Raw genomic sequence first — 15,155 nt, forward strand, 5'->3', positions numbered from 1 at the left:
GGCTCGCTGTTGAAAAGCCAATGGAAATCCCATTTGGCCATTTTGCACTGAGCAAAGCTCTGAGTGAATTGCAACCCGGAGACCCCGGAGAGCCCCCAGAATCTCTTCAAAAGGTGAACTGGCATCTTCAACATCCAACTGAATCGGCAGACTGACGTGACCCAGACAGTGTGGCACACCCTCAGTACTGCACTGAAGTGCCAGTGGAGGTGATAGGATCAGTTCCTGCAGTGGGACTTGAACCCACGACCACCTGGCTCAAAGCCTACCCCCCAGGCTATGCCCGTCACTGTACACAGCCGTTACCTGTAGGAAGGGATGACTCAAAGACTTGTCCACACTGTATCGCTTCCTCATTTTAACCTGGAGTAAGTTGTTGATGAGATCAATGCCTAAAAATAGCAAAGGGTCTTCAGTACGGCTGAAAATAGAGACATGCTGTCAAAGCTTTTCATCTTGCACTCATCAGGACAGATGCAAGAATGCCAAATTTCAAAGGGAACAATTTGTAATGCATGAAAAAAGGATGTTGGTAAATCTGTTCTGATTTCAATATCTCGCTCCTCTGACATTTATCAAAATAATGTTGGCAGTTGGATCATAAACCATTGTATACACCCACTGTCCCTCATCAAACACCCCCAGGACAGGTACAGCACGGGGTTAGATACAGAATAAAGCTCCCTCTACACTGTCCCCATCAAACACTCCCAGGACAGGTACAGCACGGGGTTAGATACAGAGTAAAGCTCCCTCTACACTGTCCCTCATCAAACACTCCCAGGACAGGTACAGCACGGGGTTAGATACAGAGTAAAGCTCCCTCTACACTGTCCCTCATCAAACACTCCCAGGACAGGTACAGCACGGGGTTAGATACAGAATAAAGCTCCCTCTACACTGTCCCTCATCAAACACTCCCAGGACAGGTACAGCACGGGGTTAGATACAGAGTAAAGCTCCCTCTACACTGTCCCTCATCAAACACTCCCAGGACAGGTACAGCACGGGGTTAGATACAGAGTAAAGCTCCCTCTACACTGTCCCTCATCAAACACTCCCAGGACAGGTACAGCACGGGGTTAGATACAGAGTAAAGCTCCCTCTACACTGTCCCCATCAAACACTCCCAGGACAGGTGCAGCACGGGGTTAGATACAGAGTAAAGCTCCCTCTACACTGTCCCTCATCAAACACTCCCAGGACAGGTACAGCACGGGGTTAGATACAGAGTAAAGCTCCCTCTACACTGTCCCTCATCAAACACTCCCAGGACAGGTACAGCACGGGGTTAGATACAGAGTAAAGCTCCCTCTACACTGTCCCCATCAAACACTCCCAGGACAGGTGCAGCACGGGGTTAGATACAGAGTAAAGCTCCCTCTACACTGTCCCTCATCAAACACTCCCAGGACAGGTACAGCACGGGGTTAGATACAGAGTAAAGCTCCCTCTACACTGTCCCTCATCAAACACTCCCAGGACAGGTACAGCACGGGGTTAGATACAGAGTAAAGCTCCCTCTACACTGTCCCCATCAAACACTCCCAGGACAGGTGCAGCACGGGGTTAGATACAGAGTAAAGCTCCCTCTACACTGTCCCTCATCAAACACTCCCAGGACAGGTACAGCACGGGGTTAGATACAGAGTAAAGCTCCCTCTACGCTGTCCCTCATCAAACACTCCCAGGACCGGTACAGCACGGGGTTAGATACAGAATAAAGCTCCCTCTACACTGTCCCCATCAAACACTCCCAGGACAGGTGCAGCACGGGGTTAGATACAGAGTAAAGCTCCCTCTACACTGTCCCCATCAAACACTCCCAGGACAGGTACAGCATGGAATTAGATACAGAGTAAAGCTCCCCCTACACTGTCCCCCATCAAGCACTCCCAGGACAGGTACACCACCAGGTTAGATAGAGAGTAAAGCTCCCTCTACACTGTCCCCCATCAAACACTCCCAGGACAGGTACAGCACGGGGTTAGATACAGAGTAAAGCTCCCTCTACACTGTCCCCCATCAAACACTCCCAGGACAGGTACAGCACGGGGTTAGATACAGAGTAAAGCTCCCTCTACACTGTCCCCCATCAAACACTCCCAGGACAGGTACAGCACGGGGTTAGATACAATGCTCCATCCCACACCCTCTTGCTACAAAATCACCCCCCTCCCATTCCCCCCTGCCAAAGCCTGACACACTCACCTTCCCGGGAAATCTCCTTCCAGGGGTTTGGCGGGTACATGAATGCGGCATTCTGGATCTGGTCGTTGATGTCCTCATCCTCGTTGAAGGGGAAGGTGCCGCTCAGGCTGACGTACAGGATCACCCCCACTGACCACATGTCCAGCGAGCGGTTGTAGCCTTTATTCAGCAGAACCTCGGGGGCCAGGTAAGCAGGTGTCCCAACCACCGACCGACGAAAGGATTTCTCCCCAATGATACGGGCAAATCCAAAGTCACAGAGTTTTACCTGGGAACAGCAATGGTTGGGGGGGCGGGGGAAAGAGTGGAGGCGAGGGGGGAGAAGAAAGTACTTATTGACAGATACAGCAATAGGTGCAAATTATTTCATTTCCTGTAAACTCCGTCTCTCACACCAGATTTTATTTTTATTCATTTGTGGGACATGGGCGTCGCTGGCTGGGCCCAGCATTTATTGCCCTTCCCTAATTGCCCCTTGAGAAGGTGGCGGGTGAGCCGCCATCTTGAACCCGCTGCAATCCATGTGGTGTAGGTACACCCACAGTGCTGTTAGGGAGGGAGTTCCAGGATTTTGACCCAGCGACAGTGAAGGAACGACTATTTCCAAGCCAGGATGGCGAGTGGCTCGGTCGGGAACTTACAGGTGGTGGTGTTCCCCATGTATCTGCTGCCCTTCTTGGAGGCTGGGTTCATGGGTTTGAAGGAACCTTGGTGAGTTGCTGCAGTGCATCTTGTCGATGGTACACACGGCTGCCACTGTGCGTCAGTGGTGGAGAGAGTGAATGTTGAAGGTGGTGGGGTGCCAATCAAGCGGGGCTGCTTTGTCCTGGATGGTGTCGAGCTTCTTGAGTGTTGTTGGAGCTGCACCCATCCAGGCAAGTGGGGAGTATTCCATCACACTCCTGACGTGCGTCTTATAGATGGTGGACTGGCTCTGGGGAGTCAGGAGTGAGCTACTCTCCGCAGAATCCTGAGCCTCTGACCTGTTCTGGTAGCCACAATGTTTAAATCGCTGGCCCAGTTTCTGGTCAGTGGTATTCCCAGGGTGTTTGATAGTTCGCATCAACTCAAAACTATAAAAATTCTTCGCCTGGAATTTCTTGGTCGTTGCTGGAGGGAGTGTGTGGACACCAAGTTGAGGGAGGAGATTGACCCCTGGAGAGAAGGCCAACAGCCCACCAAACCAGGCCATGGACCACGTGAATGTGTTACTGGCCTGCGGGAAGTCTCCGTGGAACTCCGTCTCTAAGAGAAGGTCAGAAAGCCACCCAGGGAGGGGCCATGATGGTGGCCAACCTGGTCGCCACGGTTACCTACCTGAGGAAGGGGTTCGGCCGATGCCAGCAGCACGTTTTCTGGTTTGAGGTCACAGTGCACGATGTTCTTGAAGTGAAGGTGTCGGAGAGCAACCAGAATCTGTGGAGACCAAACGCAACAGGAGGAGCCATCTTGTCAATGACGGTCTATGGGTTCACTCAACAAGGAACTGCTCTCGGAGGCCTGTGGCTGGCCTGCGCCCCACTGAATCACCGAGGCACAGCTTCAGCACAACAGCCCCCCCCACCCCCTGCCACTCCAACCCCCCCACCCCCACAACGCTCCCTCCCAACCCCCCACCCCCACATCCTTTTTGATCAACAATGGCGTCTCTATTGTTGTGCAGCCAGTTACAGGGCCTCAGCCGTTCAACTTTCTACCCAGTTTGAGACTCTAAGTAAATAAACCTTATTTATTAGTCACAAGTAAGGCTTACATTAACGCTGCAATGAAGTTACTGTGAAAATCCCCTAGTCACCACACTCCGGCGCCTATTCGGGTACATAAGAACTAGGAGCAGGAGTAGGCCATCTGGCCCCTCGAGCCTGCCCCGCCATTCAATAAGATCATGGCTGATCTTTTCGTGGACTCAGCTCCACTTACCTGCCCGCTCACCATAACCCTTAATTCCTTTACTGTTCAAAAATCTATCTATCCTTGCCTTAAAGACATTCAATGAGGTAGCCTCAACTGCTTCACTGGGCAGGGAATTCCACAGATTCACAACCCTTTTTATGTGAAGAAGCTCCTCCTCAACTCAGTCCTAAATCTGCTCCCCCTTATTTTGAGGCCATGCCCCCTAGTTCTAGTTTCACCTGTCACTGAGGGAGAATTTAGCATGGCCAGCGCCCCCAACCAGCACGTCTTTCGGACTGAGAGGGGAAACCAAAGCACCCGGAGGAAACCCACGCAGTCACGGGGAGAACGTGCAGACTCCACACAGACAGTGACCCAAGCCGGGAATTGAACCCGGGTCCCTGGCATTGTGAGGTAGCAGTGCTAACCCACTGCGCCACCACTCTGCGACTGGAGTTTCTAGCCAAGGTGTGTGGAAGGTAAATGGGGTTCCTGATTGCCACCTCCCTGCTAATAGGTGGGCATGTGCAGATGGGATTGGCCTGGATTGAAAAGCCACACTTGGATCCTTCAGGAGAAGGGGGGGGGAAAGTATTAATTCCATTTTCACACACTTTAAGATTTGTTGTTCTAAAACTGCGATAGATTTGTGTGGTGCCTAAATCTTCACTCTTTCCTATCTCTGTGACCTCGTCCAGCCCTACAGCCTCCGTTCTCCTCCAATTGTGGCCTCTTGCACAAGTCCAATTTTAATTTCACCATTGGCAGCTTTGCCTTCAGCTGCCTGGACCCCCAAGCTCGGAAATTCCCTCCCTAAACTTCTCTCTCTCATCCTTTCAGACGCTCCACAAGGTTATGTCGATGATAGCAGACAAATTAAGGTAGGAGGCTGTTGGTGTGAAGCATAAATGTTGGCGGAGAACTTTACGGCCCAACTGGTGGATAGTGCCACGTAAACCCAAGCTGTTGGGGTAGTGTATTGAGATGGATAGAAAACTGGTTGGCAGACAGGGAACAAAGAGTAGGAATAAATGGGTCATTCTCCGAACGGCAGGCAGGGGTACCACAGGGGTCAGTGCTGGGACCTCCAGCTATGTTAATGATTTAGGTGAGGGAACTAAATGCATCATCACCACATTTGCAGATGATACAAAGTTGGGTGGGAGGGTGAGCTGTGAGGAGGATGCAGAGATGCTTCAGTGTGATTTGGACAAGTTGGGTGAATGGGCAAATGAAGGGCAGATGCAGTATAATGTGGATAAATGTCAGGTTATCCACTTTGGTAGCAAAATGGGAAGGCAGGTTACTATCTGAATGGCCATAAATTAGGAGAGGGGAGTGTGCAGCGGGACCAGGGTGTCCTTGTGCACCAGTCGCTGAAGGTAAGCATGCAGGTGCAGCAGGCGGTAAAGAAGGCAAATGGTATGTTGGCCTTCATTGCGAGAGGTTTCGAGTACAGGAGCAGGGATGTGTTGTTGCAATTATACAGGGCCTTGGTGAGGCCACACCTGGAGTGCTGTGTGCAGTTTTGGTCTCCTTATCTGAGGAAGGATGTTCTTCCTCCAGAATGAGTGGAGAGAAGATTTACCAGACTGATTCCGGGGATGGCGGGACTGATAAATGAGGAGAGATTGAGTCAGTTAGGATTGTATTTGCTGGAGTTCAGATGAATGTGGGTGGGGGGTGTGTGGATCTCATAGAAACTTATAAAACTCTAACAGGGTTAGACAGGGTAGATGCAGGAAGAATGGTGGGGGTGTCCAGGGGTCACAGTCCGGGGATACAGGGTAGACTTATTAGGACAGAGATGAGGAGAAATTTCTTCACCCAGAGAATGGCGAATCTGTGGAATTTGCTACCACAGAAAGCGGTTGAGGCCAAAACATCAAAGGCTTCCAAGGAGCAGTTAGATATAGCACTTGAGGCGAAGGGGACCAAAGGATATTGGGGGGGGCAGGGGGGGGGGGAAGAGAGGGGTTGGGGGGGGGGAGGCAGAATCAGGCCATTGAATTGGATGATCGGCCATGATCGTAATGAATGGCGGAGCAGGCTCGAAGGGCTGAGTGGCCTCCTCCTGTTTTGTGTTTCTAAATCAAAACTGTTGCAATACAACCGAATTCCCCCTGGCGGCGATGTAGAGTCACCAATCCACAGGTCTCAGCACCACCATCTGCTGGGCTAACGCAATACTGCAGTTTAATTCTATTTAAATTATTTTGCCTGCCCATCAATTAACCTTTTAAAAACAAAACAAAATGCAAATTCCTGAAGAAAAAAAAAAGAGTGGGGTGGGATGAGGTCTGTGGTCAGGAAATGTCAGGTGGATAAGCAGCCAGTTAGTTACCTGTGTGATCATGAATTTGGTGATTCTCTCTGGCAGACGCCCTCTCTCGCTGGACAGGATCATTTCTAACATATCCCCGTGGAGCTTTTCCATCACGACAAAGACCTTCTCGGGCGTCTCAAACATACATTCCAGGTTAACCACTCCAGGGTGACGCAGGCCCTGTGCAGAGGGTGGAAGAAAAGAGTAAAGAACAAAGAACAAAGAAAATTACAGCACAGGAACAAGCCCTTCAGCCCTCCAAGCCTGCACCGACCATGCTGCCCCGACTGAACTAAAACCCCCTACCCTTCCGGGGACCATATCCCTCTATTCCCATCCTATTCATGTACTTGTCCAGATGCCCCTCAAAAGTCACTACCGTATCCGCTTCCACTACCTCCCCCGGCAACAAGTTCCAGGCACCCACCACCCTCTGTGTAAAAAACTTGCCTCGTACATCTCCTTTAAACCTTGCCCCCTCGCACCTTAAACCTATGCCCCCTAGTAATTGGCTCTTCCACCCTGGGAAAAAGCTTCTGACTATCCACTCTGCCTCTCATAATCTTGTAGACTTCTATCAGGTCGCCCCCTCAACCTCCGTCGTTCCAGTGAGAACAAACCAAGTTTCTCCAACCTCTCCTCATAGCTAATGCCCTCCATCCCAGGCAACATCCTGGTAAATCTTTTCTGTACCCTCTCCAAAGCCTCCACATCCTTCTGGTAGTGTGGCGACCAGAATTGAACACTATATTCCAAGCGCGGCCTAACTAAGGTTCTAGAAAGCATTGGCAACATGACTTGCCAATTTTTAAACTCAATTCCCCGGCCGATGAAGGCAAGCATGCCATATGCCTTCTTGACTACCTTCTCCACCTGCATTGCCACTTTCAGTGACCTGTGTACCTGTCTGTACACCCAGATCCCTCTGCCTATCAATACTCTTAAGGGTTCTGCCATTTACTGTATATTTTAAAGTTTATTTATTAATGTCACAAGGAAGGCTTACATTAACACCGCAATGAAGTTACTGTGAAATTCCCCTCGTCGCCACACTCCGGCGCTTGTTCAGGTCAATGCACCCTAACCAGCACGTCTTTCAGAATGTGGGAGGAAGCCGGAGCACCCGGAGGAAAACCCACGCAGACATGGGGAGAACGTGCAGACTCCACATAGACAGTGACCCAAGTTGGGAATCGAACCCGGATCTCTGGTGTTGTGATGCAGCAGTGCTAACCACTGTGCCACCGTGCATTTCAAGTCTGGCTCTCTCAACTCTGACGCAGTCAAAGCATTCATAAAATAGAATCCCTACAGTGCAGAAGGAGGCTGTTTGGCCCATCGAGTCTAGACCGACTTTCCAACAGAGCATCTTACCTAGCCTCTGTACCCATAACACCAGGTATTTACCCCGTTAATCCCCCTAACCTGCACATCTTTGGACACTAAGGGACAATTTAGCATGGCCAATCCACTTAAACTGCGCATCTTTGGAGTGTGGGAGGAAACCGGAGCACCCGGAGGAAACCCACGCAGACACGGGGAGAACGTGCAGATTCCACACAGACAGTCACCCAAGGCTGGAATTGAACTCGGGTCCCTGGCGCTGTGAGGCAGCAGTGCCAACCACTGTGCCACCCTGCACCAACAATGACATGGTTTTGTGACCCTGATTTCTGATAAATCTGTATCCCCTGGGATGCCCATCAGGCCACCCGCAATTGCACAGTATTCCAAAAAGTTGGAATACTAAGCAGCAGAACCCAGGTTTGTAGAGGGCGGGAGATGGGAGGAAGCAGGAACAGCCAAGGATGAGAAGGATGCGAGTTTCAACAGTAATCTCACTGGTGTAGCTTTTTTTAAAAATTCATTCGTGGGACATAGGCATCACTGCCTGGTCAGCATTTATTGATGTGGAGATGCCAGCGTTGGACTGGGGTGAACACAGTAAGAGTTTTAACAACACCAGGTTCAAGTCCAACAGGTTTATTTGGTAGCAAATACCATTAGCTTTCGGAGCGCTGCTCCTTCGTCAGATGGAGTGGAAATCGGCAGATATCCACTCCAAATAAACCTGTTGGACTTTAACCTGGTGTTGTTAAAACTCTTACAGCATTTATTGCCCAGCCCCAGTTGCCTTTGGAGGGTAGTTGAGAGTCAACCACATTGCTGTGGCTCTGGAGTCACATGTAGGCCAGACCGGGTAAGGACGGCAGATTTCCTTCCCTAAAGGATGTTAGTGATGGGTTTTTTCCGACAATCGGCAATGGTCATCGGTAGATTCTTAATTCCAGATTTTTTTTATTGAATTCAAATTCCACCATCTGCCGTGGCGGGATTCGAACACGGGTCCCCAGAACATTAGCTGAGTTTCTGGATTAACAGTCTAGCGATAATACCACTAGGCCATCGCCTCCCCCTGGACTAGGCATTCACCCTCTGCCCTCCCAGGTATTCCCCGTATTAGGGACACTCACGCAACAGGAATGACTTCTTCCCAAGCCAGAGCTCACCTGAAGGATGGCCACCTCGTTGCGTAGCTGACTCTCTTGTTTGGTTGGGAACCGCAACTTGTCGATCACCTTAATAGCCACATCCCGCCCGGTTTCTCGATGTTTACCTGGAAAGGAAGAGCAGGGCGTCAGTGTAGAGGATCAGGTAACACAATAGGAGGCCCTTCAACCCATTGCATTCATGCTGGCCCTTTCAAGCACTGAATTGCGTCATGTATATAGAACATAGGACATAGAACATTACAGCGCAGTACAGGCCCTTCGGCCCTCGATGTTGCGCCGACCAGTGAAACCAATCTAAAGCGCATCTAACCTACACTATTCCAATATCATCCATATGTTTATCCAATGATCCTTTAAATGCCCTTGATGTTGGCGAGTCCACTACTGTTGCAGGCAGGGCATTCCACACCCTTACTAATATGTCACAGAAAGAAGCCACTCAGGCACATCCTTGTCAGCTTTTCCTTTTGTAGTATTATTATTCAAAGAGAGGCATGTTGTCAAAGTATTTCATCTCGCACTCACCAGGACAAACACACGAGTTACCAAACTTCAAATGATCACAATTTATACTACAGGAGAAAAGAATGCTGACTGTTTGGCAAGTCAACTTTGATCAGCTGAGGCATTACCAGGCTTCCCAAGCTTCCTGATAATTAAAAAAAGGTGCAAGGCTTGGACAGAGTCCTTTTGTTTGCAGAGGATGGTTCCCTATGTATGAATGTATGTTCCTTCCAACAAACGTAAATAGAACAAAGAACAAAGAACAATACAGCACAGGAACAGGCCCTTCGGCCCTCCAAGCCCGCGCCGCTCCCCGGTCCAGGATTGAATCCTGAATCCAGGATCCCCGCCCAATTTTCCAGCCTATCTACATCCTAATATGGGCCACATTATGAGCTGGACTGATTATCTTAAATGGGCTGTTAGTGTAGCTACCGGCGCACTCAGGATTGTGCAGCAAGTGCTGTCCAACTGCGAGAATTCTCTCTAACGGTAAGTGTTTTGTTCTGGGGTTTTGCAAGGGTGGGTCTGACTATTAGCAACAACTGGAGGAACGAGCGGTTTGATTCGACCAGCCAATTACTGCAATGTACGACCGCACCCGGCAACACACCGGCACTGAGGTCCATACACAGCGTTGCTCAGTCACACTGATCAATTTTGAAAGTTGCTACCTGCTTCCAGCTTCTGGACACAAGGCTCACAAAGTGACTACAACAGGCCCAGACTTGATAACATGTAGCCCCCCCATCAACACACACACACACCACCTCCAGCAACGACCCTCCCCCTCCAAATCTCGAACTCTGCTAAAGAGTGGTCCCAACCTCATTTTGCTTAACCCACACTGCCTGGCAATCCAAACCGTCAGTGGTCCTCGCAGGGGGTATAGACCTGTGCCCCCCCCCCCCCGAGGCTCCTTTTGTGGTTTAATGTAACATTCCATCCCGATCCCCAAACGCCTGCCAGTTCCCACCTTCCCTGCTCTCCCAAAGCAGGTACCGACTCCTCGCTGCGGGTTTGGGTTTCACCCACCCAGCTTCCACCCCCATTAGTCCCCGAAGGAGGGCAATAGATTAAAAGCCCCTCGTTTTAAATTTACTATAATAAGTACATTCTCCCCGTGTCTGCGTGGGTTTCCTCCGGGTGCTCCGGTTTCCTCCCACAGTCCAAAGATGTGCGGGTTAGGTTGATTGGCCATGCTAAATTAGGTTGGGGTAAATGTGAGAGGTTATGGGGACAGGGCCTGGAGTGGGATTGTTGTCGGTGCAGACTCGATGGGCCAAATGGCCTCCTTCTGCACTGTAGGGTTTCTATGGAGTAGACTGAAGTAAACCAGCCTCCCATCCATTGACTCCGTCTACACTTCCCGCTGCCTCGGAAAAGCAGCCAGCATAATCAAGGACCCCACGCACCCCGGACATTCTCTCTTCCACCTTCTTCCGTCGGGAAAAAGATACAAAGTCTGAGGTCACGTACCAACCGACTCAAGAACAGCTTCTTCCCTGCTGCCATCAGACTTTTGAATGGACCTACCTCGCATTAAGTTGATCTTTCTCTACACCCTAGCTATGACTGTAACACTACATTCTGCACCCTCTCCTTTCCTTCTCCCCGATGTACTCTATGAACGGTATGCTTTGTCTCTATAGCACGTAAGAAACAATACATTTCACTGTATCCCAATACGTGTGACAATAATAAATCAGTTCACTGAGGTAGATACAGGAACTCTGGCTGTTTTAACTCCTCCCGAACTCAGGGGGCACTGCTGCTGTGGTCAATGAAGCAACTAGGATCTTCACACTAAGGGCTGGGAGGAATCTGGAACTGTCTCCCCGAGGGCTACTGAGGCTGCGGGGTAGGGGCGGAGGGCGCTGTAGGGATGATCAGTTGAAAGATTTTAGACCTGTATTAGGCATGGCACATGGACCAAAGGCGGGAAGATGGGAGTTAAGATACGGGATCAGACACGATCTAACTCAATGATCAAGGGGGGATGAATGGATTTCTCCTGTTCCAATGTACATGAAACTGCCAACAGGAAGAGTTCGATTAATGTTGGCCCTCAGATTAACACTAGTCCTCAGTCTGAGTCTCTGAGCCAACTACAAGCATCCAACTGGCTAGTAACTGAAGGATAGACTCACCTCCATAGACAATGCCAAACTGTCCGGATCCAAGCACCTCATCGGCAAAGATCTGATAGACGGTAGCAATATCCTAGAGAGGGAGAAAAACAGAGTGAGAGGGACCCCAGACAGAATGCAATGTCTCCCAAAGTGGGGGCTGGGAGACAACAGTCAGTGTACGAAAGTCCACTGTAGTAGAGGGATTGAGAAACATCCCATTACATCACCCTGATGCAAGGACAGCACAGAGTTAGATACAGAGTAACGCTCCCTCTTCACTGTCCCCCATCAAACACTCCCAGGACAGGTACTGCACGGGGTTAGATACAGGGTAAAGCTCCCTCTACACTGTCCCCATCAAACACCCCCAGGGCAGGTACAACACGGGGTTAGATACAGAGTAAAGCTCCCTCTTCACTGTCCCCCATCAAACACTCCCAGGACAGGTACAACACGGGGTTAGATACAGAGTAAAACTCCCTCTACACTGTCCCCCATCAAACACTCCCAGGACAGGTACAACACGGGGTTAGATACAGAGTGAAGCTCCCTCTACACTGTCCCCATCAAACACTCCCAGGACAGGTACAGCACGGGGTTAGATACAGAGTAAAGCTCCCTCTACACTGTCCCCCATCAAACACTCCCAGGACAGGTACAGCACGGGGTTAGATACAGAGTAAAGCTCCCTCTACACTGTCCCCATCAAACACTCCCAGGACAGGTACAGCACGGGGTTAGATACAGAGTAAAGCTCCCTCTACACTGTCCCCATCAAACACTCCCAGGACAGGTACTGCACGGGGTGAGATACAGAGTAAAGCTCCCTCTACACTGTCCCCATCAAACACCCCCAGGGCAGGTACAACACGGGGTTAGATACAGAGTAAAGCTCCCTCTTCACTGTCCCCCATCAAACACTCCCAGGACAGGTACAACACGGGGTTAGATACAGAGTAAAGCTCCCTCTTCACTGTCCCCCATCAAACACTCCCAGGACAGGTACAACACGGGGTTAGATACAGAGTAAAACTCCCTCTACACTGTCCCCCATCAAACACTCCCAGGGCAGGTACAACACGGGGTTAGATACAGAGTAAAGCTCCCTCTACACTGTCCCCATCAAACACTCCCAGGACAGGTACAGCACGGGGTTAGATACAGAGTGAAGCTCCCTCTACACTGTCCCCATCAAACACTCCCAGGACAGGTACAGCACGGGGTTAGATACAGAGTAAAGCTCCCTCTACACTGTCCCCCATCAAACACTCCCAGGACAGGTACAGCACGGGGTTAGATACAGAGTAAAGCTCCCTCTACACTGTCCCCATCAAACACTCCCAGGACAGGTACAGCACGGGGTTAGATACAGAGTAAAGCTCCCTCTACACTGTCCCCATCAAACACTCCCAGGACAGGTACTGCACGGGGTTAGATACAGAGTAAAGCTCCCTCTACACTGTCCCCATCAAACACCCCCAGGGCAGGTACAACACGGGGTTAGATACAGAGTAAAGCTCCCTCTTCACTGTCCCCCATCAAACACTCCCAGGACAGGTACAACACGGGGTTAGATACAGAGTAAAACTCCCTCTACACTGTCCCCCATCAAACACTCCCAGGACAGGTACAACACGGGGTTAGATACAGAGTAAAGCTCCCTCTACACTGTCCCCATCAAACACTCCCAGGACAGGTACAGCACGGGGTTAGATACAGAGTAAAGCTCCCTCTACACTGTCCCCCATCAAACACTCCCAGGACAGGTACAGCACGGGGTTAGATACAGAGTAAAGCTCCCTCTACACTGTCCCCATCAAACACCCCCAGGGCAGGTACAACACGGGGTTAGATACAGAGTAAAGCTCCCTCTTCACTGTCCCCCATCAAACACTCCCAGGACAGGTACAACACAGGGTTAGATACAGAGTAAAACTCCCTCTACACTGTCCCCCATCAAACACTCCCAGGACAGGTACAACACGGGGTTAGATACAGAGTAAAGCTCCCTCTACACTGTCCCCATCAAACACTCCCAGGACAGGTACAGCACGGGGTTAGATACAGAGTAAAGCTCCCTCTACACTGTCCCCCATCAAACACTCCCAGGACAGGTACAGCACGGGGTTAGATACAGAGTAAAGCTCCCTCTACACTGTCCCCATCAAACACTCCCAGGACAGGTACAGCACGGGGTTAGATACAGAGTAAAGCTCCCTCTACACTGTCCCCATCAAACACTCCCAGGACAGGTACAACACGGGGTTAGATACAGAGTAAAGCTCCCTCGTCACTGTCCCCCATCAAACACTCCCAGGACAGGTACAGCACGGGGTTAGATACAGAGTAAAGCTCCCTCTACACTGTCCCCCATCAAACACTCCCAGGACAGGTACAGCACGGGGTTAGATACAGAGTAATGCTCCCTCTACACTGTCCCCATCAAACATTCCCAGGACAGGTACAGCACGGGGTTAGATACAGAGTAAAATTCCCTCTACACTGTCCCCATCAAACACCCCCAGGGCAGGTACAGCAGGGGGTTAGATACAGAGTAAAACTCCCTCTACACTGTCCCCCATCAAACACCCCCAGGGCAGGTACAGCAGGGGGTTAGATACAGAGTAAAACTCCCTCTACACTGTCCCCATCAAACACTCCCAGGACAGGTACAGCACGGGGTTAGATACAGAGTAAAGCTCCCTCTACATTGTCCCATTTTTCCATATCAGATCAAACCTATAATCACATTGAGATTGAGATGATTGTCATATTGTGAACAGGTTTGTGCTCCCGGTCACTGCATCACGAGCTGGTGTCACCGAGGCCGCCCACTACTCACCACATTCTCCAGGATCTGGCTGTTGCTCACGGAGAAATTAACCGATGCCTGTCCTGCAAAGCGAGGGATAGATAAAGGCAAATCAGAATCAGACATAGTGACTGGAGCGGCACGGTGGGTTAGCACAGCTGCCTCACAGCGCCAGGGATCCAGGATCGATTCCCAGCTCGGGCCACTGTCTGTGCGGAGTCTGCACATTCTCCCAGTGTCTGCGTGGGTTTCCCTCCGGGTTCTCCGGTTTCCTCCCACACTCCAAAGATGTGCGGGTTAGGTGGATTGGCCATGTTCAATTGCCCCTTAGGTTCAGGGCGACTAGCTAGGTGAAATGCATGGGGTTACGGGGATAGGGTCTGGGTGGGATTGTGGTTGTTGCAGACTCGATGGGCTGAATGGCCTCCTTCTGCACTGTAGGGATTCTATGCCTGTGCTCTGAGTGGGTAAAGGCGCTTCCCACTGTGGCCAGTTACACCCTCGACTCTCTCACCCCTCTGTGTTCAGTCAGTTTTAGCCGTGGTCGTACCAGGGGCAGCTACAGTCCGTCAGCACTCTGGCAGTTGAGGGGGCAAACAGGCCTTTTGGTCCCGAACAGCAAGCTGGCAGTAAGTGTGTGTCACTGTTTTTTTTAGGGCAGGCGATGGCCTAGTGGTATTATCACCAGACTATTAATCCAGAAACTCGGCTAATGTTCTGGGGGACCCGGGTTCGATTCCCACCACGGCAGATGGTGGAATTTG

General features: G+C 50.7%; 1 protein-coding gene across 1 annotated transcript in view; it reads right to left on the minus strand.

Annotated features, from left to right (window-relative positions):
- Window positions 1-306: 306 nt before the first annotated feature.
- Window positions 307-15,155, minus strand: part of LOC144488647 (serine/threonine-protein kinase D2-like) — a gene marked incomplete at its 3' end in the record, with an annotated part of 56,055 nt that continues 41,206 nt past the window's right edge. The window contains exons 10-16 of the mRNA XM_078206715.1: window positions 14,422-14,474; window positions 11,598-11,670; window positions 8,941-9,047; window positions 6,449-6,610; window positions 3,529-3,627; window positions 2,212-2,479; window positions 307-392 (exon numbers count right to left, since the gene is read on the minus strand). Coding sequence (XP_078062841.1) covers window positions 307-392; window positions 2,212-2,479; window positions 3,529-3,627; window positions 6,449-6,610; window positions 8,941-9,047; window positions 11,598-11,670; window positions 14,422-14,474 — 848 coding nt within the window. The remainder of the gene's footprint in view (window positions 393-2,211; window positions 2,480-3,528; window positions 3,628-6,448; window positions 6,611-8,940; window positions 9,048-11,597; window positions 11,671-14,421; window positions 14,475-15,155) is intronic.

Source organism: Mustelus asterias, unplaced genomic scaffold (assembly GCF_964213995.1).
Source record: "Mustelus asterias unplaced genomic scaffold, sMusAst1.hap1.1 HAP1_SCAFFOLD_1736, whole genome shotgun sequence".
NCBI classification, from domain to species: domain Eukaryota; kingdom Metazoa; phylum Chordata; class Chondrichthyes; order Carcharhiniformes; family Triakidae; genus Mustelus; species Mustelus asterias.